Source organism: Alnus glutinosa, chromosome 3, assembly GCF_958979055.1.
Source record: "Alnus glutinosa chromosome 3, dhAlnGlut1.1, whole genome shotgun sequence".
NCBI classification, from domain to species: Eukaryota; Viridiplantae; Streptophyta; class Magnoliopsida; order Fagales; family Betulaceae; genus Alnus; species Alnus glutinosa.
In genome coordinates this window covers 37456577-37484497 of record NC_084888.1, presented here as the reverse complement: position 1 = coordinate 37484497, position 27921 = coordinate 37456577, and the positions used below count along the sequence as shown (strand labels likewise).

The 27921-nt window shown below is 35.9% G+C and overlaps 5 protein-coding genes and 1 non-coding gene across 8 annotated transcripts; 5 read left to right on the top strand and 1 right to left on the bottom strand.

Moving 5' to 3' along the window:
- The first annotated feature begins 220 nt into the window (after positions 1 to 220).
- LOC133864896 (ribosome biogenesis protein NOP53) lies at positions 221 to 4749 on the top strand. Of its 3 annotated transcripts, none has more exons than XM_062301327.1 (12): positions 221 to 469; positions 1382 to 1554; positions 1656 to 1695; positions 1793 to 1818; positions 2124 to 2207; positions 2295 to 2405; positions 2650 to 2741; positions 3049 to 3171; positions 3253 to 3375; positions 3794 to 3860; positions 3978 to 4057; positions 4322 to 4749. In XM_062301327.1, exons 1-12 carry the CDS (start codon positions 301 to 303, stop codon positions 4326 to 4328), a joined length of 1095 nt encoding a protein of 364 aa, XP_062157311.1. In that variant the 5' UTR covers positions 221 to 300; the 3' UTR covers positions 4329 to 4749. The 3 variants fall into 3 exon arrangements, with proteins under 3 accessions (XP_062157311.1, XP_062157313.1, XP_062157312.1); XM_062301329.1 differs by having other exon boundaries at positions 223 to 469; positions 2127 to 2207; XM_062301328.1 differs by having other exon boundaries at positions 223 to 469; positions 3052 to 3171.
- Positions 1008 to 1120, top strand: LOC133865128 (small nucleolar RNA snoR100). The gene has a single exon (XR_009899653.1). It is a non-coding gene; the product is annotated as a small nucleolar RNA snoR100 (small nucleolar RNA).
- Positions 4750 to 5993: 1244 nt separating the features above from the next.
- Positions 5994 to 9159, top strand: LOC133864262 (uncharacterized). Its single transcript, XM_062300545.1, has 6 exons — positions 5994 to 6171; positions 6383 to 6449; positions 6802 to 6909; positions 7014 to 7112; positions 7757 to 7882; positions 8814 to 9159. The coding sequence occupies exons 1-6, from the start codon at positions 6142 to 6144 to the stop codon at positions 8957 to 8959; spliced, it is 576 nt and encodes a 191-aa protein (XP_062156529.1). The 5' UTR covers positions 5994 to 6141; the 3' UTR covers positions 8960 to 9159.
- Positions 9160 to 9889: 730 nt separating this feature from the next.
- Positions 9890 to 13231, bottom strand: LOC133864529 (amino acid transporter AVT6C). The gene is made up of 5 exons (XM_062300892.1): positions 12793 to 13231; positions 11994 to 12146; positions 11411 to 11614; positions 10850 to 11315; positions 9890 to 10772 (listed from the first exon to the last, which is right to left on the bottom strand). The coding sequence occupies exons 1-5, from the start codon at positions 13151 to 13153 to the stop codon at positions 10646 to 10648; spliced, it is 1311 nt and encodes a 436-aa protein (XP_062156876.1). The 5' UTR covers positions 13154 to 13231; the 3' UTR covers positions 9890 to 10645.
- A 3648-nt stretch (positions 13232 to 16879) lies between these two features.
- LOC133864549 (alpha-soluble NSF attachment protein 2) lies at positions 16880 to 21727 on the top strand. Its single transcript, XM_062300921.1, has 9 exons — positions 16880 to 17107; positions 17644 to 17693; positions 17814 to 17886; positions 18362 to 18441; positions 18700 to 18851; positions 19609 to 19768; positions 19855 to 19902; positions 20255 to 20335; positions 21422 to 21727. Exons 1-9 carry the CDS (start codon positions 16963 to 16965, stop codon positions 21500 to 21502), a joined length of 870 nt encoding a protein of 289 aa, XP_062156905.1. The 5' UTR covers positions 16880 to 16962; the 3' UTR covers positions 21503 to 21727.
- Positions 21728 to 24578: 2851 nt separating this feature from the next.
- Positions 24579 to 27497, top strand: LOC133863069 (uncharacterized). The gene is made up of 2 exons (XM_062299053.1): positions 24579 to 24752; positions 25532 to 27497. Exon 2 carries the CDS (start codon positions 25640 to 25642, stop codon positions 27326 to 27328), a length of 1689 nt encoding a protein of 562 aa, XP_062155037.1. The 5' UTR covers positions 24579 to 24752; positions 25532 to 25639; the 3' UTR covers positions 27329 to 27497.
- The last annotated feature ends 424 nt before the right edge of the window (positions 27498 to 27921 follow it).

Here is a 27921-nt window from a genome sequence, read left to right as displayed (position 1 = left end):
CAAAAAAAAAAAAAATAATAATAATAATAATAATATAACATCGCATAGAATATTAAATACAATAAAATAAAATTTCACATGTTCGGTCCAACAAGTGTTACAACTTTTACGAGTCAGGGTATTTCCTGGGCTACAAGTCGTTTATCTTTTTAAGCTATTGGGAACGCCGTAGCCAGTTATTAGGGTTTTTAAGTTTTAACGTGAGCGTTTCGAAGCGCTCTTTCTTGACGACTCCTATTTCCTAGACCCAGAAGTCCCAGAAGAACAGAGAGAGAGAGAGAGAGAGAGAGAGAGAGAGAGATGGGGAAGAAAGCGAAGACCTCTCGGAAGGGGAAGAAGGCATGGAGGGCAAACATAAGCACGGAGGAGATCGAAGACTTCTTCGAGAAGTCTACCAAAGACGCTCTCTCCGGTGGCTCCCTCTCCTCCGCCCCCACCGACTCACTCTTCGTCGTTGACAAGTCCAGAGGTATTTTACTCTCTTGCCCCTCGACTTTTCTCTTATTTCCCCCTCCGCCCTACCTCACTCTTCAGCTGCTTTGGATGTTAGGGTTTTTCCCTTTGGTGCTTGAGCTTTTAGGGCTTTATTTCAGTGATTAGTGATGTTTATGAATTGAGTAATGTTACGCACACTCCCACTTCTTCACACCTTTAAGTGGCTTTTAAAATCACCATTGCCTTTGATATGGATTTTAATCCAATGGTGGTTTTAAAAGGCACCTAACGGGGCGGAGAAATAGGTGTGGTGGAGTGGGAGTGTCTGAAGCATTACTCGAATGAATTTATTATTTTTTAGTTTTCCACTTGACAGTAATATTATGAGCATTATTTGCTTGTATTTCAATGGCAAGTTGATTGAATTTGTAGTCTAGATATAGCCCGTTTGTTTTTTTTTTTTTTTTTGGGTGGGTGAGAAGGGCGTGTAGCATATTGACAAGGTTCAGTTTAGAGAAAGGTAGCGGTGGAATTTTCGTGTGTAGAATAATCTAATGCTCTGGTTTTTTAGTAGACGAAGGAAGCATGGTAATGTGCACACAGATTGAAATTATGGATCCCCATAGCCTGATTCCTCTGTTGCCATTTTCGCTTTGACTTGGGGGCCTGGTTATGACCCCCCCGTCTCTTTCGTTCACTGAAAACTAATTCATTGGCAAGTAATTCTTACCGGCTAAATCAATTTCTGTCAAAGTGAAAGGATTTTGAATCGAACTTTTTAATGGGTGGTGAATTTACCTAACTTTCTGGCAGAATAAGCATCGGGGAAAATATAATATTTCTTTGTTAAAAAATCATACTAAGGGCTAATTCCATCTGGTGTGAATGAATGCAAGCTTCTTTTTTGAAGAAAGTGATTAGAAGTTATTTACTTTTGTTTGATCAGATCTTTCGGTGAAGCGGAAGATTGAAAAACATAGGGAAAAAGTACTCCGCTGTGACAGCCTGCTACAAAAGAACCCTTTTGTACAATCAATTCCATCCTCAATACAGAAGAAATCCAAGAGAAAGCGTAAGGAGGTTCCAAAAGCAAATGATGCAACTCAAGGTGGTCCTAAGGTCTGCTACTCATATAATGAGTATAGAAACGGATGTGTCAAATTTTTTGAACTCCTTGTTATTTATTATGTATTTATCTTTCTATTGTTGACATCTTTCAGGATGATTTTGCCACAGCTTCTGGCATGGTTGACATATGGGGTGAGAAAGGTTTCTTCTATGCTTTATTAATGTTTTCACTGGCTTGTTATTATGATATTACATGCATTAACATAGGCTCCCTTTGACACTCTTGCAGGTGAAGACAAAAACAAAGCCAAAAAGGTAAAATATTGTGGCTTAGAATTGAATTCAAATTGTTGATGACACTCTTTTATGTCGAGTCCTCTCGTGTAATTTTATTTAACTACTGAGGAAGGATATGAGGAGCTGGATACATTTATTCTGATTGCCGAGATTTTGAAATTGATGTGAGGGATACATCTCATTCTTATTGAGTCGTATAATCTTAAGAGGCAATTCTCTCTATGATGTATGATTGCATGAGTTCATGTTGACGATGTTACCTTAATTGGTCTTTAGTGGACCTTAGTTGATGATATGATTGTTGAGCTCTTATTCTCTTTCAGCAGAAATCGAAGCCTTCAATTATTCCAGCAGTAGAAGTTGAGCCTCCAGGTTGCTCATTCAATCCTTCACTTGAAAGTCATCAGGTAATTCTGTGATATTTGATACATATTTTGCCTATGCTTAGGCCAAGTCACATGGAATTTTAATGTGTTTTTATTTTGTCAATTCAGGATGTGTTGGCTCATGCTGTTGCAGAAGAAATGCAGAAAGTCTACCAAAATGAGTTGGGACCTAAGCCAGTTCCACTGACTGTTCCAGGGGAAGCTATCAATGACGAAGATGTGAGTATCTTTTTCTCCATTTGTTTATTATCTACTAGGAATTCTCTTTTGCATTAAAGGGGAAGGGGAGTAGGGCCTTTTGTACATATCCCATGTACTTTTGTGCTGCGGCTGTTGGTTTACACAAGGTTTATTTCTTTATGAAAAAAATTAATATGCTAGGAATCTTTTTCATGAATGTATAGATATTTCCTTTGAATTATATGCCATGTGCAGGACCTTAACATAACCAGCTTTTTTTTAGATGTATTTTATTGAGGCAGATAATGGAAGTGATGATGATGAGATGAATTTGGAAAATCCGGGTGAAAATGAGGATTCTACATTAGAGAAAAGGTTTGTTTGTTATGGACATCATCATTTCCTTCAGTGTTTTTTGTTTAATGTATAATATAGGTTCATTATTGAAATACTGAGAAGATGCATAATCCATCAAGTTGAATGAAAGGTTGTCCTTCAGTAGCTTGATTGTGTCCTTTTGTTATATATATGGCTTGTGTTGGTACGTTTGATGTATTTCCTGTCATGTGTCTATTGCTATTCGAATGATTTCTGATTTGTGTATTATGCTATGTTCTTCATTATTGTGTAAATATCTTCTAAACTGTGCCCTATGAGTTCATACGGTCAAATGAATATTTAGCAGGTCTAGTAAAACGAAGAGGGTGACCCAAGTTGTGCTGAATAGAAGAGCTAGACGTAAAGAACAGCTGAGAATGGAAGCAGAAGCTAAAAAGGTTGAGGGACTTTCTAAAGAAATTGACAGGTAAGATGACCTTTTGCTTCTACAAACAATCATTTTTTTGCAGAGTATATTCTAATGATTGCTTGGTCCTCCTGGTCACAGCTTACCAGATATTATTCAAGAAATTGCCAAAGAAGATGAGGAGAAGCAAAAAAGACATCTCCGCCGAGTTGTAGCCAAACAAGAAAGACTAAAATCATGTCCACCACGCTTGGGGAGGCACAAGTATGAGTTCTTTTGTACTCTAATATTTTTAGTTCATTTATTATTTATGGTAATTAATTATGTTCATAGTTGCAAACGTAGATTTTCAAGTAGTGAAGGGATCCTTAATTTCTCCTTTTTTCCCATTCTTTGATAACTTGTGGTCCTCTACTTTGTGGCTTTGGAGATGGAAAGTTTAATTTTAACTTAAGTAACTTATCAAAAAAAAACTTAAGTAACCAAATAAAAAATATGAGATACATCACTATATCTTTTATTGTGAAAAAGTTTGTGTGCACTGGTGGAATCACAACAGAAAGTCCCTGTGCTTTTATGTTATTGAAAAATGAAAGCATTTAAATTGTATTTACAAACTCGTACTTAAGTATTGTGACCAAATTTTTGTTATAGCAGAAGTAACCTGTTATCTTCATTTCAGATTTGAGCCTGCCCCAGTACAAGTCCTATTATCTGAAGAAATAACCGGATCACTCCGCAAGTTAAAGGTACAATGAAATTTTCCCCCATTCCAAAACTTTACATGCAATCATAATTGCTTCTTTTTTTTTTTTTAATGGTTATGAGATTCAATAAGAGCATACCTGATTATTATTTGTGTTAAGGGTTGTTGCACCCTTGCAAAGGACCGGTATAAGAGCCTAGAGAAAAGAGGACTGATTATCCCAACAGCCAAGAGCAGAAGGTCAGTTGATTATCCTTTTTATTGTGTATCTCATCAGTAAATTTGTGGTAATTATGCTGCAATTCCGTTTTATACAAACAACTTTTTCTCCTTTTGGCACATAGGAATAGTTAACCCTAGATCAAGTGTTCTTTTTGCATCATGATTGCAATTCCGCTCTCCAAAGTGTTCCTAATAGTTTAACATTGTGTGCACATTTGGCATGAAACATTGACTATTTTCCTTTATGAATGATTGTTGGCTCATGGATGTGTACTTGGACAGGAAGTAGAGTGGTTTCACTTTGAACAGACAATCGTGCCTGGTTTGTGAAGAAGATCACTACAGTTTTCACAAGACGGTGATCTTTAAAAGCAAAGTGATTGATGGCATACTATCGTGGATTCATTTACCCATGCAGAAGATTTTTGTTGTTACATATTTACTAATATATAGATCTTCCTTGTGTTGTGCTTGGTCTTTTCCCCTTTATTTTCTGGTTCAAAATTTTTGGTTTTTTAATCAATTTTAGTTCTTATCAAAAGGAAGTGGAAAATACTGATTATGCTTAGTATGTATTAGGCCAATGTTGTTCACAGCCAATGATAGATAAAGGTGTTTGTTTAAGTTGCTCATCTTCATGGAATGTGAACACTCGATGTTTTTTAATGGTGCCTACTGCCTAGTAGCAACTATATTTTGTGGCCCTGCAACTTTTTATCTGATGGCTGTTATATTAAGCTTTTAGGGGCAATATTCCAATCAGATATACGATTTGGATTTTTTATTTCCAAAATGATGATGAGGAATCCCCTTCAAAGGATAAGATGATTAATCCCCATAGAATGACCAAGATTGACTGCTAATAACCTGTGCTTCTCCAATATTGACTTTTGTAGTAGTCAGCCTTGCAGTTTTGGCAGCTGTAGCTCTTCCATTGTCATCACTGATAACTGAAGCTACTGAGAAATTATTTCTCACTGCTACAACAAAATTAACCTTGAAGATACCTGGAGATAGAGAGCTATTCTCCCAGGCTTACTCATGAGCCTTCGAAGTAGTTTTAATTTGCTTTAAAATGGATAGTGTTATTTAGAAGAATCTGGTATAATTGCCCTACAACCTGATGATATGGCAATAATGCTATTGTGAACCACTTGATTTTTGCTAAACCATATCAGATCATGGTTACTAAAAATGGGGAAGAAAAAAAAAAAACCTACCAATGATGGATGGAGCATGCCAACTCAGCATAGATGGACGCTAGAATGCAAATAAACATTTCTCTTAATTTTATAGTTTTTTTTTATGGAGATGATCCTAATCCGTCAGTAAAATAAAATGTCTATTGTTGCACCATAAAGAAATGAATAACGTTAAAAATTACATTTTTATTTAACAATATTGACGTAACAATTTTAACCAATCCTTATATTAGTTGTGTTTAAAAAATCTAATGGTTGATTGAGACTACCACATCAGCATTATAAAATAGTTATAGCATAAAAATGTGGTATGTAACATTGCTCTTAAAGAAAATTTAATCTTTCATTGTTTGACAAATATGGTTTATCATTCGAAAAGAGTGATGGGAAAAAAAAATCATAGATGTGGGAGTTAAGGATAACATGACGAGTCGTTTCAGCAAATATGAAATAGTCATTTAAATGGTTTCTGAAGGAGTTGTTGCTTATGGATCAGGATTTGACTAATGACCTAATAAAAATGGGGCTGCATGAAATAGATATGTATTACAACCTCTCTTCGTAAGGACAAATTTGCCTTAATTTCTCAAAAAAAAAAAAAAAAAAAAAAGGAGTAAAATTAAATCAAAACTGTTAATCTCCTCTTATTGTAAGACTACCCGAATTACGTGAAAATTTGTACCGCGAATAAGAGGGATGGTTAACCTCACTGAACAGGAAACATAAATAAATAAAAACGACTTGTAGTTGGCAAAAGCGAACCCCCGAAAAGCCCACTGATCCGAACCCCATTCATTACCTCGTGCGTAGGTGCTGGCCTGCACTGCACTCCTGCCATTGAAGAAGTTTTGAGAGCAGTTAACCGGAGAGCTGACCTTTGAGAAGATCTCGCTTCGCATCATGCGCACGTTAGCAGCCCAGCTCACTTCTGTAAATTGCTCCCTTTTCTTCTTCATACATACATCCCTTAGTTGCACACATTTATTTATTTATGCATGTGCGTATAATTTGTTTTCGGAATTGCCTCAGATTGAAAAATTGGTTTTATTAGCAATTTCTTTAGCTTGGATATATCATTTTTTTTTTCTTATTTATTTATTTATTTTTATTTTTTGTTGTGCTTTTGGTTTATATTGTGCAGTATTTCTGTAGAAGAGAGCCTGGATGGAATGTGCAATCTCGCAATTTCTCATCATTAAATGCAAAAGGTCACTCTTTCCACTTTGCCCTAATGACCCTTTTTTAATTACTATTAATTTTATAAAAAATACACAAAAAGTACTTAATTAAAGAAAAACACGTTGTTCATGCTGAGGATTTTGGGTAAGATTGTGATTTATATATAAAGAAAACTATGTGAAAGTATCCCATTACTTTTTATTTGAGCAGCTGAGAAGAAATTTTAATTTTGATTTTCTCTTGATGAAGGATTTTGATTTAGGTACTGCAGAAAGAAATACTAAATTTTGAGATACTCGTATTAGATTTACTTACTTGGCAATTAATCACTGTGGATAAAAAGAGCTCATTTTTCAATTGGGACCTTACTTTTACTTGCAGATGAGCTCTCCATTGAGCGGGATGCTGAAAGAAAGATAGGGTGGTTATTGAAACTAATCTTTGCTGGGACTGCGTCAGCTGTTGCTTATCAGTTATTTCCTTACTTGGGTATGTGAATTGGTTTCATAAACGATCTTGAAATAGCTCGTCTTGTAAAAAGTCAATCCTTTGCAATTCTTGTCTGACAAGATTATTTTAATTTACTTTTTCAGGAGAAAATTTGATGCAACAGTCTGTGTCACTCTTGCACGTCAAGGATCCGTTGTTTAAGAGAATGGGTGCATCTAGAATAGCTCGGTTTGCAATAGATGGTAGCTTCAATGTCAATATGATGCTAGTAGTTCTTAGGAAAATAGTATTTCTTTGGTTTTATTGAAGTATTAATGTGTTAAGTGTTACTGTTACTTCTCATAATTTATGCTAGAGTATCTTATTTCTCTTCTGAAACACACGCACACACAATGGTTCTTTGACAGAAGGGCTTCGGTTAATTTTTAAAACAATGCCATGCTAATAAAAGTTCAATCTTGCCTCACTTCAAAGACTAAAACTTTGACAAGTTGGTTCCAGAATGAGATTCTCCAGTTTGTCATTTTTCTCATACCGAACTGAGTGTAGAACAATCACTGGTATTCTATTTGCTGAGCCACAGAGAGTAGAACTGACAAATAAATTAAACTTACTATGTTTTCTGGGCAATAAAATTACAATTGTTAATAATGAATCCCATCATTCTGTTCTGCAGACTGCCTTACGCCCAGTTTTAAGCATTTATTTATTGACTTTACAATTGTCCCAAACTCTGGTTGTCTACTACTTTCTTTGATGTTTTCCTTTAGTTCAGCCTTTACCTATGAGAGTGGGCACATGAAATTGAGGGGCTAGAGTGTGAAGTCTGATAATTCGTTTACTGCCTATTGTCTCATATGTAAGTCTTTTCTTCCCTTCATTATAGATGAAAGGAGGATGAAAATAGTAGAGATTGGCGGGGCTAAAGATCTCTTAAATATGTTGGGGGCTGCTAAAGACGACCGCACACGGAAGGAAGCATTGAAGGCCCTTGTTGCACTCTCACACTCAGGTCATACTTTTATGCTCGTTTAGTTTATATGCCTATATTTATGCTTGTGATTCCTATGAAAACTTTGTTTCCTCACGTGTGTTGTCTTTCAGGTGAAAGTTTTCTCATGTTGAATAACTATGATATAGATTGTGAAAAGAATATTTGGCTTGTGCATCTACACTTAAAACTGGACTCTATCAAAACCATTTCAATATGTTATAACTAGTAAACAACCCATAAGAAGGCACAGGTGTGAGGTAAGGGGCTACAAACATTTCACTTGCTGGAATTTAGGCACTTGGTTTGGCCATGGTTTGGTAATGACCATTCAAATGAGGAAATAGATGTTTCTTAACCCAATGTGGAATGCCCATCCTCATTCCTATTGGTTGAGAAATCATTGTTACCACCACTGGAGGAACAAAATTGATTGGAGTCTATACTGAAAGGGAGAGTGGAATGAAAATTCCTACTATACTCACCTTCAATTTCCGTTCTCATTTTCTTCAGTTCCAAAAAACCATATATACTTATATAGCTTTGAATTCACTAGATGCATCAGCCATATACACCTACATTCACATTTTGATTCAAAATCATACTCAATGAGAAGCATATAAAGTTGTGTGCAATAGACAGTAACTAATGCTTGTAACAGTATATAGGTAAGAAGTTGATTTTTTTTCGAAAATGCAATATTTAATACAAATATTAAGAAGGGTAAGACGCTTTAACCATGGAATGTGAAAATGGCTAGTGCTTTGTGTGAATAAGGGCAAACTTATCATCCAAGACAGTTTGAAGTTTTGGTTTTAAGATCAGCTTCAGGATTTCAGTTACTGCTATATTCCTCTTTGTGCCTTGTGTATAGGATATACTAAAAGTGGTACCATAACTATTATTTTCTATTTCCTTTCTAGGTTGCTAAATTTAAATTCTAATTTTCCAGATGAAGCTGCTAGAGCTTTGCACCATGCTGGGGCAGTCTCAGTTATTAGGTGTACCCCAGATTCCTTCGAGGATGCAGAGGCTGAGAAATACAAGTCAAGCCTACTGAAGAGATTCCAAGATCTGAGATATGATGTTTCATCTTGAGATGTAATTAGGGTACCAGCCTTTAACTGAAGGCTTCAAACACAATTGTTAAGTCAAAAAAGGACATCTGTATGTGCATGGATCTCTGTTTTGCGAGGATAGGTTTTGGTTTTTTATATCGATTTTGGTTTCAATTCTTATGTGAAAAGGCTGCTCTGAATTTCTACAAAAAAATAAATCAGTTTGATTTATTATTCTAATGTTTTTATCATCCTGGGTGGTCAGATAAGTAATGGAGATTCCCTATACACTATCACATGACAAAATTGAAATTAGTTCTTTGCGTCCACGCTTTAACCAATCATTTATATATTAGAAGAAATGAGATGAAAGGATAAATTTGTGAAAATGCATAGAGTTTTTGAGATATTAGAAGAAATGAAAATGAAATAAGATTTTGAGATGTTACTAGGTTCTCCACTGAGAATAGTGGGACATAATGAAAATATGGGGCAGTTATCCTCTGTTACATATCAGTCATTATCTAATTAACTGTTGCGCTGACATGTTAGTTTCTATAATTCGATCAAGGCTCGTGGTTTGAGCTTGATCATCTTAGCCTAAACCATGGGCTCTCAGGCTTGCATTCTCAACCTGGCCTGACCAGGTGGATATTTAGTGTATCAATCTTGTTTATATAAAGAATGTAGATATTTCATCTCAACTAACCTTGTTATGTGAATGTCGTTAATTTGTTAAATAACTGGAAGAAAGATTATTTTGTGTGAACTATCAAAGGAAAAACAATGTGTACAAGTGAGCATCTGGGATCTCAATGGGGTGTGGGACAGGATGTTGGAAGTTACATTGTTAACTTATATATGAAGCATCTACTTTTCCTATTATCCTATACTTCCTTTTTAGGCATTAGGATGGCAGATTTCCCATTGATAGTTTGTGCATAAGTCAAGAAAATCTATGAATAAAAGATAAAGAGAGAATGAGAGCAACAGCAGCACGCTGGTAGCTCTGTTTTCATATTACAGAGAACAAGACAAAACATACAAAAATAATATAACAACCCTAAAGGCAATACAAAGAGTCAAAGACTAAAATACTCAATATTTACATATATTTTCTAACACATGCTTTAACACCCCCCTCAAACTCACAATGGGGCAGCGAGAGGCATCGAGAGTTTGCCAAGAAGAAACTGGAAGCGCGAAATAGCGTGGGATTTTGTGAAGAAATTCGCCAATTGCAAAGTAGAGGAGACAAAGGGGAGAGAGAGACGGTGCCATGCTGAAGGTGATGATGCTTAAGATGACAATCATACTCAAGATGCTTAGTGCGATCACAAAAGATTGAATCATGAGCAATTTGAATAGCATTCTTGTTATCACAATACATAAGAGTGAGGTCAGATAGAGAGACACCAATGTCAGAAGCGTGAGCAACAACGAATTGCTTCTTGCTTTTCCATAACATCGTGCACCAGAACTTCTTATCCCAGGATGGGAGAATCCACTTTGTTCTTTGTCAATAATTAACATCCCTTTTTCAATCAGTTGAAAGAACTGGATATATTTGTAGATGCCACTGTTGCTTGTTCTATCAGATTAATATTTTGAAAAGATATGCTTAATATGATTGAACCGGCTTGCTGTTGGATCCTACAGACAACAAAATTTGAACACACACAAAAATACAAGCACCTCAACTATACCCAAAATGATTGTGGGGGGACTATGACTTGTTTCCAAAGAAAGTGTGTATATTGGAGGAAATGGCAATTGTGCTTGTTACTACAGCCAGGATTACCATTACTGCTGCCATAATCCTATCCCTTTCTGTTGATATACCATGAACATCCCTGTCATTGGAAAAAGTATGAAAGAATTATTAAGCATTACCTTTTCTTAAGGGTGGTGGAAAGGGAAGAGAGAGTACCTGAGAGCAACAGCACCAGGAAAGATGAAGGCTAGGCAGACTGCAGAGGTTGATCCAAGGAACTGAAAAAAGTACCATATATTTGGGATGGCAATTGCAGCCAGGTAAGAGATGACTAGCAGAACAAGAGTGAGGGATAGAAATCTTCTGGTGTCTGTGGCCAAAAGGGGCTTCTTAGGGAAAAGGAACTCATCTATGTTGGCCCTCAATGAGAAGTTCAAAAGAGGGAACACCAACATGACATGCAGTGCATAGCTCAACCGTACAATGTCATTTAATAATGAACCAATTGCTGAACCCGAATTCCGATCAAAATTTACGAGTATATCCGACATGAGGGAATCGCCAAACAAAAGGTACCCAAAGAGGCCGATGGCAAAGTAGATGGCAGCGCAAAGTACTAGTGATATTCGAACTGCTTTCATCATATCAGAAGACTTGCCAAGCTCGAACCCAATTGGGTGAACTGCATCATTCATCAAAAAAGGCTTTTTGTGAGAAAGTTGGGAAAAATAAAGAAAAAAAGCCACTAATAGGCAATGCTTTCTATTCTGTTCTTACCATTGAAATGGAATGTGAAGGCTGTCACAATGACAGGGACTGCGGTGAAAAGGTCAAAGAAGGAGACTTGATTGTCCAAGTGAGGTAGCAATCTCGGGCTCTTTGCTTTCCCTTCCACGAGTGCAAAGATTGCCATCATAGAACTTATGCCAACAAATACCACTGCAAGTAGAACCGATATTGCTGAACTGAACTTCAGCGACTCTGGAGCCAAAAAAAAAAAAAAAACCATTGTGAATGTGTGACAGAGTAAGAAAATATTAAGATCCAGAATTCATGATGTTTCAACCAATGAGAAGTGCGTTAGAATCTGTAATGGTAACAAGCTAGCAATGCAACGTCTGCGCTGTCACTCGACTCACTCCAATGCTTAATCAGATTGCAATTGAGAATAAAAGTTCAGTTTCACCAAGTAAAGAACCATTGTGAGCGAGCTCCTTTGTCATCCATTCATCTTCTCAACGTGAGACTAACTTTTTAGGTGGCACAAGCAACTCACTCAATTGTGTCTAAATATCAAACTAATATCTTTTCAATTAACAAATATGTTGCTAAATTGAAATGAAATTTGGAATTGACCGACCTACTCGCCGTAAAAGGACCAATGGAAGTAAAATGAAGGCAACGGTGACGAGGAGTGCGAATTCCCGCGAATTCCACCAGTGAATGCCAAACCATTTCTGCAAAATGCCCAAGTGGACCACTCCTTCAGGGTGACTTCCAGAGAGGACGTCCCCTACAGAAAATAAAATAAATACAAAAATGATACACAGAATAGCATAAATGAGATCTATATGCATAACATACATATCTTACAATGTTTTTCGGACTTTTCATAAAGAACATGAAACTGAATTTATTACGTAGTAGCCAAACTTTATAATAAGACTAAGTTTGTGATATCCAAAAAGAAAAAAGTTGATTAGTCTTACATTGAGAAAGGTAGATTAGGTGAATCATAAAGGTGTTGATGAGTCCCTTAAGATGACTGGACTTTATAAGTGTGTTTAGTGAACTCTAATTATAATTTGACTACTCGTTTAGGAGTGACAGAACATACATATATGAGAATGGCTCTTCTTTGGATCGTTACAAAGCTTGGAAGTCAGCCAATCCATTAAAACATCCCGTCTCTCACAGCAACAATTTCAGAGCTAATCAAGAAAATTTTGCTCTTCCCCAATAATCATTCACCTTAGAACGATCTGACACTAACAATAGTTTTTTAACTTGTTCCAAAGGTTCTCAAAGAATCAAGGCTGAAACTTTAAGCGTGGCCGGAATAACAAAATCAAGAGACCAGACGTACTCAAAATCTATATGCTTTAGCAAAAAGTTAAAGACTGAAAACCCAGATCAAGCGTCATAAATTCGAAGCTTACCGATGATAATCAGGTACATAATCAAACACCCAAGATTAGTAATCATAACACAAACTTGTGTGGCCGTCGATCCCACCCGACCAAAAGACTCCTTCATGACACCGGCGTAGGTTGTTGTATCACCCGAGTGAGTAAACCTCAACAAGAACTCCACCGAGACATCACTCAACAAAGCAATAACCAGGATCAGCAAAAAAGCAGGAATAACACCGAGGACCTTAAGCGTGGCCGGAATGGACATGATGCCGGCGCCAATTATGCTCGTTGACACGTTGAACACCGCCCCGCATACCGACGCATGCCTCAGCGCAGGTTTGTGCTCCGGTAGAAGTGGCACCTGTAGTTTGGCTGCCGGAGACATGTCGGCGATGAGTTCTCACTTCTCCGGCTAGCTAGGAATAGTTTTGTTTGAGCTTCTAATTGTCTTCGTGTACATGATGATGCATAATATATAAATAGAGATGGTGGTTTGGTCCATGCAGTTTACTGAAATGTCATTGTTATAGGTGGAATACAACCGGTTAAAGTAGTTAAAAGGAAGGCTAAGATGGGAATTAATATTTGATAGAATTATGGTTCTGAATGATAACAGGACAGCTTGGAGTGGCTTTAATCATGTTGTGTGGTTTGTGGAGGATGACGTACGAAGACAGCCATGAAAGATGTGAAAAATAGACTCAGAAAATGTAGGGGGACGAGAAAGTGGGTCATGTGCAGGTCTTATTTACATGCTAGAAAACAAAAAGTATGGGGACGGCCGGAGGGGTAGGCTAATGCATATCAAATTCTAATAAATTAAGATTTATTCAAAAAAAATCTTGATAGATCTTGGATTAGATTTGTTGAAATAGAGTTCTTTTTTTTTTTCTTTTTTTTTTTTAAACTAAATTTTTTTTTTTTTTTATTGATAAAATCAATCAATCAAGAGCAATTGCCCATTGATTACAATATTAATATATTATAGATACAATTTAAAATTTTTTCAGCTCAAACCCTAACAATGACACAAGAAAAACCTCTCGTGCAAGAATATGTGTTGCATAATTTGCATTTCTTTTCACATGTTCAACTCTCCACGAGCTTAACTTGTCCAAATTTTCTTTGTTTCCATCTATAAGATGACCCATTTTGTTCCAATTGGGGCTTCCCATATTAACCGCATTAACAACTTGCAAGGCATCGCCTTCTAGAATCAATAACTATTATTTTAATTAAATATTTTTTTTAAAATAATGTTGGACCAATTTATTACACTTATTTTATATTGGCTGACTTTGACGTGTTTGGAGTGATTTTAGTTATTTATTTATTTTAAGTGGTTAATATAAAAAATCACTTTAAACACATCATGTAAGCCGATATTACAATATATGTGATAAATGGATATGAAGAATATGAACAATTTTTTCAAATTTTTTTTGGATAATTCATAAAATTTGGATAAATCAATAATTATTGGTCGCGTAAATAAGTAAACAAATACATCTCAACTCAAATTCTCAATAACAAAGATCATATTATACAAGTGATGTTTGCTTGTGGAATCAAAATAACTTGATATTAGAAGCTCAAATCACATTTTACATGGATTCAAAAGATGAAGAACTTGAACTACAAGCCTCATATCATAAGCTCAATTATGCAAAGATAAAGATAATAAATAAATAAAATAAATCCAATATTTGCGGTGGAATACAAAACAAACGGAATTCCCAAAACAAACCTTTAGTGACTTTGAGTGAGGGTCTGAGAGTCGAGACCTTGAGAGGGAGAGAGAGACGACGAGAAGCGACTTTGGGCAGTGGGGCTTCTTCACCTTTGCGTTTGAATCGCTTCAGCCTTCATATGCTTTAGTGAATGAAAGACAAGAGAAAGAGAGAAAAGGGTAGGGGGCAGCGGTTAGGGTTTAGATATGAAAACTGGGAAAGGGAAAAAGAAAATGTTAAGAATGAATATATAGCAAGTTTATAGGAGCAAAACAACGTAGTTTTTTTTTTTTTCCTTTTGGGTGAAACGACGTCGTTTATACATTGTCGGGTTGGGTTAGGTCGATACCCGGCAGAAAACATATTTTGCCGATTACCGACCAGACATTAATTTCCAAAAAATATTATTATGATTTTTAATTTTTTTATTAAACGATTGGCAGTCAAAAGTAGTTCGATGGCGGTCGGTAAGTTTTTGGTGGGTGATAATCGGATAATTTGTCCACTCCCAGTCGAAACTTAAGGAAACTACTAAGGCCATCTCCAGCAGAAGCTTCATTTTAACCAAAAAGTCAAATTTGACTATTTTTACCACTTTTTCTTCGTCCAACAGAATGGCCATTATAATTTTTTCCTTAACTTCATTAACAGTGAATAGCCACTACTGGCTATTCACTGTTCACATGTTTACTATTTTTTAATTGTTTTTTTCTCTTCCCTCTTTCTCTCACTCCTCTCTCTCGCCCACCGAAGAGTCTCTCGCCCACCGGAGAAGACGACGTTTGACGCCGACGCCGACGCCTCTCTCTTTGCACTGACGCCGCTCGGAATAGGCACCGGTCTCCTCTCTAAGTGCCGACGCCGAGGTCTGACCGAGCCTCCCAAAGCTCCAGAGCCGAACGAGACCGTCCTTGACGACCCAGATGTCGCCGCCGTCTACGTGCGTTGCTGGCCGACTCCACCGTCTTCGTCTCCAGGAACTCCACAATCTCCAGCTTCCCCACCGTCAGATCGCCCACCACATGGTACAGAAACACTGTTCTCAATCCCTCGTTTGTCTGTTGAGAAACACCAAGGAGAAGTAAAGAAAATGTTGAATCCGGCTTCCCCACCGTCAAATCGCCCACCACATGGTATAGAAACACCGATACCATTCTCAATCCCTTGTTTGTTTGCCGAGAAACACCAAGGAGAAGCAAAGAAAATGTTGAATTTAGGAAAAATTACCTCACTACACGCACCACCGACAATCGACCGCTCTAGCCACCATCGACCGCACCAGCCACCATCGACTGTTCTAAGTCTTGGGTGTGGGTGGGCAAGGCTGGTTTGGTTTTGGGTCTTGGGCGTGGGTGGGCAAGGTTGGTTTCAGTGGTTTGGTTGTGGGTTTGATGGGGTTGGCCTGTTGGGGCTGAGGACGAAAAAAAAAAAAATAAAATTAAAAAATTAAAAAATTAAAAAATATTATTTAAAGAAAATAAAGAGTGGGATAGAGATTATTGTTGGAGTGTTTTTAAGATAACCAGTAGTTAAAGTAGAGATTGTCACTTTTTGAGTAGCTACTTTAACTCCAACCGCTGGAGATGGCCTAACTCAGAAAAAATGACTAAATAATTTAATTAGATTGGCTAGCTTCTACAAATTGCCTAAGAGCATGTTTTGCTTCACGATTTGTCATGCCAAACACAACTTTTTAACAAAAGTATGGAAAATGTATTTTTCGGGTGTATATTTGGGAAAAAAAAAAAAAAAAAATATATATATATATATATATATATATATATATATATATTGATTTGAAAATGTGAAAAAAAATTATGTTTTCACATAACCGGTAAGGGATATGTTTTTTTTTTTTTTAAAAAAAAAAAATTACTATTTTAAACTTTTAATAGACAGGGAAAAAAAAAACTCTTTTATATATTTTACCAAATATTTAATCACATATTTAAAAATAGCATTTTGAAAATCATTATTTTCAAACAAAAGCGTACAATTTGAAGAATCCTGTTTGGCCTTGCGATTTAGCTGGCCAAAACTAAGTTTTTAAACAAAATTATGGAAAGTATCTCTTTTGGGAGTGCATTTTTTAAAAATGCATATTTGAATTACGATTACAAATCGCAAGTAAAGAGGTACAAGTGTTTTTAAAAAGAACAAAACCAAACAAACCTGAAATTGTTAAACCAAACGGGCTCTAATGCAGACTAGGGCCTAAACATTAGCTGGGTATGGGCCACTCCATCCATCTTTATCAGCCCAAGCATTTGCTTACCTTCAGATGGAGATATTGGGCTGTGAGCGCGAATTAAACAAGACCTAACACCCAGTCCAATCCAGCCTTCTTTCTCATTTTTCTGGAACAATAAAAGCTGACCTTGACGATATCAATTTCGCCGTTGCTTAATAGTCAGTCTCCCTGTGTGATCTGCAACAGAGAAGAAAAAATCTGAAAGTAATCAAAATGGGGGATCAGATGGCTCGAGCAGAGGAGTTCGAGAAGAAAGCAGAGAAGAAGCTCAGCGGCTGGGGATTATTCGGCTCCAAGTATGAAGACGCCGCCGATCTCTTCGATAAAGCTGCTAATTCCTTTAAGCTCGCCAAATCCTGTATTATTATTTACTTATACCTCTCTCTGATTGTTTTTGTTTTTATATATATATAATTTTCTGTTTGTTTCCATAGAAAGAATCGGGAAGTAACGGATAGGGATGGATAGTTTGAATCTTTGTAACAAATGGGTCGCGTTAACCCTTTAAGTTTATTATTGGCGATTATAATGACCCAATTTTGGATAGTGATCATTGAGTTTTTTATATGATTCGGGATTTCTCTGTTTCGGTTCTTAGTGGGAAGCTTGGGCTTTGGCTTTGAATTGATGATTCTTGATTGATTGCATATGTGTGGATCGGTATGGATTTTAAATGATTTGAGCGGTATGTAAATTGGGTTTTTAGGATTTTAAATGAATTGGATTTTAAAAATTTGAGTGGTACCAAATTTTTACTTGGAAAAAAAACTCCGATCATTGTGGTACTGTAGGGGTCATGTGAATCGAAGAATGAACTTGTTCTCTAGACTAAATTTTGTCAACATTGTGTGCCCGTATTAAGAGTTGCCGATCTCTATGTATATGGTTTTTCAGGGGATAAGGCTGGATCAACATATATAAAGTTGGCAAACTGTCATTTAAAGGTAGGTACTTTGGATTTTTGGGATTAAGCATTGTTACTTATTTTAATCTGATAGTGCATCTCTTCTTTTGACCAATTATTTGTTAATTGAGAATATTGTCTCATACTATTTTGTTTATAGTTGGAAAGCAAACATGAAGCTGCCCAAGCTTATGTTGATGCTGCTCATTGCTATAAGAAAACATCTGTGAATGGTATGTATGGTTTTGGCTTACATGCATGACGTTTCCTATAAACATGACTCCGTGAAGTTTGAAAGTACCTAGGCCCTCCTTTGGTTGGTCTCTCACCCTAGTCAATTTAAATTTTCTGGCATGATTAAATTCCATTCTTTTAGCAATAGACCGATCTGTTGAGAATTGATGATATAGTGAACAAATCTTACCAATCAAAAGTGAAAGAAGAAAAAGATATAGTGAACAGATTGCATATATAAGATAGGTGCTTGAATTTATAAAGTATTTGCTTATGTAACTTCCCAAGAAACAGCAGCATTTTCCACTATAGGCATTAACCACACATGTTATCACCTTTCTATTGCATGTAGGGCCGTATATGAATTGTAGATGTAGTTGTCTGCCTATTTATTTGTATTATCTGCTAGGTTGTTTCTCTTTCAGTTGAGTGGGATAAAACTTTGTTGTAGCTAAAAAAAATTTTGTTATGCAGAGGCCATATCTTGCTTAGATCAGGCAGTAAATCTGTTTTGTGATATTGGAAGGCTCAGCATGGCTGCAAGATACTTCAAGGTACATTTTTTACTCGGCTTTGTCAGCGATTCTACATAGTATGTTATTTTGAGGTGTACTGTTTTGGGTTTTACTACTATGTTGTTCCTTTTTATTTCTGTTGCTTGTTGCAATAATCTCAAGCCTTCTAGAAATCAAGAAATTGATTTTGGAGTGCTCTTGGTGTCTATGTTTTTTGTGGAATACATTTGTGAGATCATTGTAGTTTAATTACAAAAAAGCATTTGGTGAATTTGGAATTTTTTTTTCCTTGCACAGGAAATTGCTGAATTGTACGAGTCTGAACACAACATTGAGCAGGCTATTGTTTACTTTGAAAAGTCAGCCGACTTCTTCCAAAATGAAGAAGTAACAACTTCTGCCAATCAGTGCAAGCAGAAAGTCGCGCAATTTTCTGCTCAACTAGAACAGTAAGCCTAGCAACTATTTGCAAATTTTTTACTCTTGATGCAGTATATGGCTTCTTGTTATTGTAATTAGTTCTTCCAAGGGATTGTCTTGCACAGTTTGTATCCATCTCATCCTGCCTGCTTGTGTGCATAGAATTTTGTTGCAGCAAGTTGTTTGTTATGAGAAACAAGTGTAATCACAAATGGATTATCTCAACATGATCCCAAGAATTTCCACAACCTGACGCATGTTGAAATTATAGTCCTGTTATAATTTATTAGGATCTGCAGCTGAGATTTATTTGCTACATGTATTTAATTACATGAAGTTGTATTTACTCTTTTTTTTGAGCTAGTGCAAGATCTAGAAAAATTATTATTATCTACGAAGTTTAAATTTCACCATATGATTCTATATATGCTTATTTGGAAGGGCTTGGGTGAGGACATGAACATTCGGAATGCCCCTAAGAGCTTAACTTGAGAAACTTAGGTTGTCAATCAAATACTGTTGAGAATGGTGTTTTCATTTTGATGAGGCTGGCAATTAACTGTCTTTTCAATATGTTTGATTTTCTTGTAATTAATTGTTAATTGTTGCATATGTGATATGTCCTAGTTCACCTACTCAAGTGCCCACTTACCCCAAATTCTGTGGTAGGAAAATGCAAAGTAACCATAACAACAGAAATCCTGATTCTGGAGCCATTTTAATAATTATTGAAGTGACATTTTCATTGATGGGGACCTGAATAGTTTGTTTGTGATATTTCTCCAGATATCCGAAGTCGATTGAGATTTATGAAGAGATAGCACGACAGTCAATGAATAATAACTTGCTGAAGTATGGAGTTAAAGGACACCTTCTTAATGCTGGCCTTTGCCAACTCTGCAAAGGTGATGTTGTAGCAATTACCAATGCATTAGAGCGATATCAGGTCTGAATTTGGCCCTATTTCAGCATCTCAACATTCTACCTATTGAGTCATCCGACTATATACTAATATCGCATTTGCTTTACCAGGAACTGGATCCAACTTTTTCCGGAACACGTGAATACAGATTTTTAGCAGTGAGTTTCAAACTTTTATTATATAAATTTTGTATTATAATTCAAGGGCTCAATTCATCGATATATATATCAAGGGCTGTTGTTTTGAATGGTTAAATATCTTCTATTTGGTTGTTACTCTTTGGTTGATTCAACAATCTGAATTGTTGATGTCACCTTTTATAGTATTGTTTTTTTTTTTCTTTCCTCATCTTTTAGCTTAATTATATTGCCTTTTAAATTAGAGTAACTTGTTATTTTTTAGCATTGTATCTGCCTCCTTTACATGGTGGTATTTTTAATAATTTCATTGTTATCTTTATTTTCTTGAGCTAAGAGAATCTTGACAAAGAAGCTTATGTCTTTGTGCCAGGATATTGCTGCTGCAGTTGACGAGGAAGATGTTGTGAAGTTTACTGATGTAATCAAAGAATTTGATAGCATGACTCCGCTGGTAAAACTCTCTCCAGCACTGAAATTATGATTCCATTAGAAACTCCTTTGAATTTTGGATGTTGATCACATTCTAGGAACTTTTAAATTGGTCTTGTGAGAGTTGATCTGGAATAACATACTAAAATCAGGATAGAATTTTCTGTTGTAAAATTTACGAGGGAGCAAAGGGGAAAAACACTACACCTAGTATTTGAATTATTCTATCTGCACTAGGGTGTTTCCAAATGCAAAATTGAAAACTGTTTAACATGATGCATTTAAAAAAGATTTGGGTTGACCAATATTTATTCAATTCTGAATTCCGTGTCTCCTCATTGATGCACTTTCATATTAACTGTGGAATTCAGCAGCTAGAACTGAAATGCATGGATGAAGAGATCCTAAATTGTGAAATGAAATGATGAGATTGATGGACAAGTTCTTCAATGTTATTTTTTTTCCCTAATTCTCATTACCCCTTCAACTTTACATGTGTGCATGCATGATAATTCTACCTTAAATAATTTTCCTGCCTGACTGAGAATCTTAAACTCGAACTAAGGCAGTTTGTGGACTTCTTCATTTATGAATTTCTTTTCTTGTTTTTATGTACATAGGTCTCAAAGTGATGTTAACTTCTATTTTTGACCTCATCTAAGTTCTTAGACATTCCCCACCCCCCAAAGAGAATTGAGATCTGGTCCATCATGCAATCAAATGAATGGCCCAGATTGTAACAAGAAATGGGAGAAATGGGGGTAAGGGGAATGGCCGAACTACCCACCTGCACTCCGAAGGTGGTTTAGGGATGGCCGGACCAGCCCATGGCCTTGGGGGTGGTTCGGCCGCCCCAGATTCGGCATCTAACCACCTCCAAGTGCCTGGGGGTGTTTCGGCTAGGATGGGTGGCCGAACCACTCCAAATACCCCTCTGGCCGGATTGAAGCCATGGGATGGTTCAGCCACCCAACAGCCAACCTTTTTTTTTAATTTGTTGTTACGATCTAGGCTAAAAAATATGGTGCAATACCCTAGATCTCAATCCAAGAAAAGAATTGTATTTGTTGGAATTTTCTGATGATGTTTGCATAAAACTGCTCTGCAGGATTCATGGAAGACGACTCTTCTTTTGAGGGTGAAGGAAAAGCTGAAGGCCAAAGAACTAGAGGAAGATGATCTTACCTGAAATTTTTTTTTCTCAAAAGTTTCGGTTGTTTTGCTTTTTTCGTTCTTGATGATTGCATTCTATGATGTGCTTGTGTCCAGTTACCCTTCCTCTACGATGGCTACCGATACTAAAATGTACTTGAATTGGGTGTTGATCCTTGTAGGTATTCTTAAGTTTGTGACATGAACATGACTTTGTAGTTCGATTCTGGCCTATTTTTTCTACTACTGGTTTTCATGATTACTTTGTGTGTTGGAAAAGAATGAGAACTCTAAATGGAGGATACAACTGAATTATTTAATTAAGGGGCGATTATCATATATTATTATTCTGTTTCACAACCAACATCTGTTTTAGCTTCCGTTGATAATTATTCGCACATGTCACACGCTTACAATGAACTGATCATTGGTTCTTTAGTGCTGTAAACGGCAACAAAATTTTAATCGGAGTAAATTTCGAAGAAAGAGCATGAACGCGTTTTGAACAACAGAAAAAACTCTTGTTTTCTCCATGAAATCTCAAGTCTTAACTTCTAATACAGTAGATTTACCCTCTTGAGCATCAGCATAAGTCAAGCTTGTAAATAAAATTATCTTTCAAATATTACTTTTATGTGACTTTTAGCTGGGGTGATCTTGGTTGCATTTAAATAAAGGAAATCCAATGTCACTTGGGATTTTTTCTTCTTCAAAATGGACAAAAATGCCCATTCTCTTAGGGTGCGTTTGGATTTATAATTTTGTAAAAAAAAAAGGAACGATTTTAAACCGAATTGTAGAACATAAATCGTTTGAGAACTATGTTTTTGAAAGAAAATCTGTTTTTTCAAAACACAGGTAAGATGATGTTTTTTTGAAAACGCAGAATTTTAAAGACTAATTTACAATTTTAAAGGCTAAATTGCGATTTTGCCAAATACTTAACTGCGTTTTTAAAAATCACTTTTTTAAATCTCACATTTTAAAATAGTTATTTTAAATTTCACTTTTTGAAATCGCAAACCCAAATGGACTCTTAGTTTTGATACCCCTAAGCTTTCTCTGTTCCTAAACCTTAAAAAAAATTCTCCCCAAGCGGACTAAAACACACACTCAATTCTATATTTAAAAAGAATAATGCCATATAATACACTTTTATTCGACTTTGTTGATGTGACATTGATTGTCATTACCACACTAACAAAATAGGATAAAAGTATAACATATAACATTTCTCACTTGAAAATAGTGAATACATGGTTTTATAAAAAGAAAACTAATTACAAGTGGTTTAGACAAAATGAAAATGAAATAAAAACCAATTAAAAAAAAAATGGAACTGATTCTATTTTTGATAAATTGATTGTGATCATTTGTAAAATATGTATATAATAGTGATAAATTATTTGATTCCACAAAAGAAAGGGAAATGAATAGGTTTTATTTAGTTAGAGATGAAAAATAAATAAAAACAATATATCCGATATATATTTTGGAAAATTAAAGAAAAACCACAGTTTATTTACAGTTTTTCTTCATTTTCATATTCGGTTTAATTTAAAAATATTTTTATATCAAACAAGCTTATGCACTTAAATAAAGCATAAGGATATTTTGAAAAGCATAAATAATTCTTACAAGATGATTAGGAGCAAGCCAAACATGAGAATTGCGTATTCCCGAAAATTCTATCTAATTCTTAATTATTGTCAAACGTGGGTTTAGATGCATTCCTAAAAATCCATATTCTCAAGCTTCACATTCTTAAAAATGTGAATACCGAGTGAATATTAAATTTTTCCGAACCAAACACTCCATCCAATCCCAATAATCACATTTGCACTAATCTTTTTTTTTTTAAAAAAAATAAAAAATAAAAAAATAAAAAAAAATTAAAAGAGAGCATAAAGACAAAATTGTGCAAAATAATATTATGTTAGTGTTTCTCAATAAAATTCTTTCTATAAATGATTCATAAACTCCTATCTCTATCTGTTTTGTTAAATCACATTTGTAAAAGATTCGAGGAACTAGAATATTAGGGGTCCTTTTGGCTTAACACTTTAAAAACGTACGATTTAAAAATAGTGATTTTAAATATAGTTAATAAAAATAGATTTTTTTAAAAAGCAATTGTGTTTGTTAAAATTACAATTTGTTGTTAAAAATCATTCGTTTTAAAAGTCACGTGCGATTTAAAAACGTAAATTTTTTCACATTTTAAAAATGCCATTTTTTTTCAAACATGATACTTTTGTGATTTTTTTTTTCAAAAAAAGAACTTTTTTAATTTACAAAATTGCATGTAGAAACGGGCTAAAGAATTCATGTAACACAATTTTGTATTCGTGACAAGGTGTCATAGGATTGTTCTGATAGGAAAAATAATTTTACATAACAAAATTGTACCACACATACACAACACAAGACATATGGGTGAGACTCATGTGAATGAGACCCATCACATAGGTCATATCCCATGTGTCTAGTGTTGTGCAATTTTGTTGTGCATCAATTACAACTCTTGTTGATATACTCATCTTTCCACATGAAGCCAGAACGAAAACATGCCATTTTGATCCTTTTGTCACTGTCAGTCTGTCACATGTGGTTTAAAAACGTAAATTTTTTTACATTTAAAAACCGCCATTTGTTTTTTCAAATGTGAAATTTTTGTGATTTTTTTTTTTTTTTTAAAAAAAAAATAACATACAAAATTGCAGGGAGAAACAGACTATTATTATTATTTTTTTAACATGTCCACATAATAGGGAATGAAAAATTTAAACCAGTAACTTCCACTTAATAAGACATGATTCTAAACTAATTTAACTACCCGTAAGAGCCGGAGAAACAGACTAAAGAATTCATGTAACACAATATTTTGTAGACGAGGCAAAGGTCTCATAGGATTGTTGATATACTCATCATTCCACATGAAGCCAAAACGAAAAGGGAAATGCTTGGGGTACCATAATTGCCATTTTGATCCTTCTGTCACTGTCACTTTTATAGGTCTTTACTGGCTGAACAACCAAAACGACATCGTTTTATAGCTCTTTACACGTCAGGCCACCCACCTCAACGCACTTTGGCATGTAAGGTTCTCGTTGACCCTTCGTTGTGCCCAAGAAGATTATCGTTTTGCTATTGCAGGTTTCGCTAATTTTTATCAACTATGATTATTTTGCGAGGTCAGAGTCTCAGAGAGGATCCAGGAAACAGTTTTTAATAAAGCTTCTTCAAGTCTCTCTTACTGTGTTTCTCTATAGTCTATTATACCGTAGGTATGTTTTGGCTTCGGCTTTTTTTGTACACAAGCTTTTAGATCTTCCCGTATTCCTTTTATTTTATTTTTTAAAAAAGTTTTGTTGTAAAAAACTTTTGTTATAGGGGTATAAATTAGTTGACTTGTTTTGGTTGAAATGTGCAAATATAAATTCGTGGGTGTTTCTATTTCCGTTGTTCTTATCAAAGTTCTGGATTAAAATATTGTTCTTTTAGGATCAGTTTCTGGGTTTTAATTGCGACCCAATTGCTTGTATTTTTAGATACTGGATTTTGATCAGCAATAAAAGCTGAGCAAGTGGAGGTCCTGTTCTTTTATATGAAATTTTCCATTCCCGGAATTTATATAATTTGGAAGCAAATTTGTTCTTGTTTTTGTTTTCGGAACAAATTCAAGTGCAAATTTAGGATTCGGTTTTGGGAAAAAACTTAAAAGTTCTACCTTGTTTTTTTTCCGTGAAATCCTCTGTACAAACTCCAAACTCCCAAAACATCCATAACTGCATTGGTTTTTAAAAAAATTGGATCCACATTTGAGATGAGTCCACTTCCAAACAAGGCATATCATCTGCGTCAGGTTTTATATGCCAAACTACAGTTTTGGTTTGTGATTCTTGTTCTTTGGAAAGCTTCTTGGCTTGTAGAGTGGGTCATCAATTACATGCTTCCATTTTCTTTAACTTAATAGATTCCTTGCTTCTCGACTTGTGTCACAATATAACTTCAATGTGATGACTGAAAAATTCTTAAAATTTATTGTTTGGGATTCAAAACTTAGGAGGAAACATTGACAGTCAACATATAGCTCTCTCTCCGGTGTCCATTGTGTCTTTGATGTTGCATTGCCCATTGTGAGCAACAAGGCTAGATTGTGTTTTGATTGAGAATGAATTCAACTGATAACGGCACGCACAAGGAAGAAGTTGAGGAATCTAATGGTGCTAAAGTGAACGGTCAAATTCCTCTTGACATATCAGCATCTCCAAAGACACTACTAAGGAATGAAAACCATCAAAAAAGGTTTTCTGATACCTTAACTGCTCCTCTTAGTAGAATAAGGCTCCTCAAGTTTGGCTCTGCATCTGCCAGGTTCAAGCGCATAGCTGATGAGAGAGATGAGATTTCACGCTCTGTGGATTCTTCAAGTGGTCACCGTTTCCAAGAACGCCTCAATGGGGTTTTCGCTCGGAAAATCAATTGGGGTTCTCTCATGAAACTGGGCAAAGAATGGATTAAAAACCCAATGAATATGGCTCTGTTTGCATGGATCACCTGCGTTGCTGTTTCAGGTGCCATTCTATTCTTTGTTATGACCGGAATGTTAAACAGTGCGCTACCCAAGAAGCCCCAGAGGGATGTTTGGTTTGAAGTAAACAATCAAATTCTCAATGCATTGTTTACTCTTATGTGTTTGTACCAGCACCCAAAACGGTTATACCACCTTGTACTTCTGTGCAGATGGAAACCAGATGACGTTTCTAAACTTAGAAAGATTTACTGCAAGAATGGGACCTACAAGCCCCATGAATGGACTCACATGATGGTTGTTGTTGTTCTCCTGCAAATAAATTGTTTTGCTCAGTATGCGCTTTGTGGTCTAAACTTGGGGTACAGGAGATCTCAACGGCCAGCCATAGGAGTTGGAATATGTATATCTGTTGCAATTGCTGCACCTGCTGCTGCTGGCTTATACACGATTATTAGCCCCCTTGGTAGGGATTATGATTCTCCAATGGATGAGGAAGCACAGGTTCGGACCGCCAGTGGTGATGGGCTGAATGTGACGAGATTGAAATCGTTACAGAAAAGATATTCTTTTGCAACAAGAGATGAACAGCAGATTGTTGAGAATAGACCACGATGGAGTGGGGGGATTCTTGATTTTTGGGATGATATCTCTCTAGCATATCTCTCACTTTTCTGTAGCTTTTGTGTATTTGGGTGGAATATGGAGAGACTTGGATTTGGCAATATGTATGTCCATATCGCCACTTTTGTTTTATTTTGTATGGCTCCTTTCTGGATATTCATCTTGGCTGCTGTGAATATTGACAATGATGCTGTTAGGGAAGCTCTAGGTGTTACTGGGGTTGTTCTTTGTGCCTTTGGTTTACTCTATGGTGGCTTTTGGAGGATCCAAATGAGAAAGAGATTCAATTTGCCTGCTTATAACTTCTGTTGCGGTGAACCAGCAGTTGCTGACTGCACACTATGGCTATGCTGTTGTTGGTGTTCTCTTGCTCAGGAAGTGCGGACCGGGAATTCCTATGATATTGTGGAAGATAAGTTCTGCAGGAAACAAATGGACCATGGTGACCCACTGCCGATTTCACCTTTGCCTCGTGAAGAGGCAGTGGTTCAGTCCATATCTGGCCCAAGCTCTCCAATGGGGAATGGCACTAGCCCATCCACGATTCTTACAACTAGTTCTCCAAGCCCTAGTAGACTTTCAAAGGGATATTATAGCCCAGATAGGCTACTTTCTACAGTGAAAGAAGAGTTTTCTGCAGGAGGTAGGGATGAAACTATGACTCCACCATCTACATCGCGGATACAAAGAGAACCAACCCACTGAGCCCAGTAGGTAAGGAAAAATGTAAAATTTATAGTATATTGATCTCTGTAAAATTATGTGAAACATGGGTTTTGAGTGAATCGGATGCAACCATGTTCTTTTTTTTCTTCCTTTTTTCTTTTTTTATGTTGTTGAAGATATCTCTTTCTCAATACCATCATTTTCCTTATGCTGATTGCAACTTTATTCTGAAATTTTATTTATACTTGGAAGGAGACAACCTTAAACCAATTTTTTTTTTCCTGGCTAAGCATGAACATAAATATCTGTTGTCGGTTGACCTTATCTGGTTTATTTCATGAAAAAACTTAGACATACATCTTAGATGTTTTCATCAACTACGATATGCTTTTGTTTGTTGACAATGAAATTTATGTAAATGAGAAAGTAGTTAATACTGATGACCAAGAGTTACCAAAGAGCAGCTGTTTCTGTCAATTAAGGGAAGATAGGGTGTAGACACTGTAGAGGATGCTGGCCAACAAAATTAAAGCAAGATAAATGAAGTGGAAAAGTTCTTTGAGGTTTTGTGCAATCATTTATATCATTAATATACAGAAGGATGATGGTAAGGGGTTCGGCAAAACCACCTT

What these genes read in the sequence shown, in the direction of transcription:
- LOC133864896 (XM_062301327.1), top strand. Translation starts at nt 301, where the DNA reads ATGGGGAAGAAAGCGAAGACCTCTCGGAAGGGGAAGAAGGCATGGAGG. An exon ending in ACAAAAACAAAGCCAAAAAG is followed by an intron (nt 1,819 to 2,123) that starts GTAAAATATTGT and finishes ATTCTCTTTCAG; the next exon opens with CAGAAATCGAAGCCTTCAAT. An exon ending in GATTCTACATTAGAGAAAAG is followed by an intron (nt 2,742 to 3,048) that starts GTTTGTTTGTTA and finishes ATGAATATTTAG; the next exon opens with CAGGTCTAGTAAAACGAAGA.
- LOC133864262 (XM_062300545.1), top strand. Translation starts at nt 6,142, where the DNA reads ATGCGCACGTTAGCAGCCCAGCTCACTTCT. An exon ending in CTCATCATTAAATGCAAAAG is followed by an intron (nt 6,450 to 6,801) that starts GTCACTCTTTCC and finishes TTTTACTTGCAG; the next exon opens with ATGAGCTCTCCATTGAGCGG. An exon ending in TGTTGCACTCTCACACTCAG is followed by an intron (nt 7,883 to 8,813) that starts GTCATACTTTTA and finishes CTAATTTTCCAG; the next exon opens with ATGAAGCTGCTAGAGCTTTG.
- LOC133864529 (XM_062300892.1), bottom strand. Translation starts at nt 13,153, where the DNA reads ATGTCTCCGGCAGCCAAACTACAGGTGCCACTTCTACCGGAGCACAAA. An exon ending in TATGTACCTGATTATCATCG is followed by an intron (nt 12,147 to 12,792) that starts GTAAGCTTCGAA and finishes TATTTTCTGTAG; the next exon opens with GGGACGTCCTCTCTGGAAGT. An exon ending in CTTCACATTCCATTTCAATG is followed by an intron (nt 11,316 to 11,410) that starts GTAAGAACAGAA and finishes TGAATGATGCAG; the next exon opens with TTCACCCAATTGGGTTCGAG.
- LOC133864549 (XM_062300921.1), top strand. Translation starts at nt 16,963, where the DNA reads ATGGGGGATCAGATGGCTCGAGCAGAGGAGTTCGAGAAGAAAGCAGAG. An exon ending in TAAGAAAACATCTGTGAATG is followed by an intron (nt 17,887 to 18,361) that starts GTATGTATGGTT and finishes TTTGTTATGCAG; the next exon opens with AGGCCATATCTTGCTTAGAT. An exon ending in ATGCATTAGAGCGATATCAG is followed by an intron (nt 19,769 to 19,854) that starts GTCTGAATTTGG and finishes TTGCTTTACCAG; the next exon opens with GAACTGGATCCAACTTTTTC.
- LOC133863069 (XM_062299053.1), top strand. Translation starts at nt 25,640, where the DNA reads ATGAATTCAACTGATAACGGCACGCACAAGGAAGAAGTTGAGGAATCT.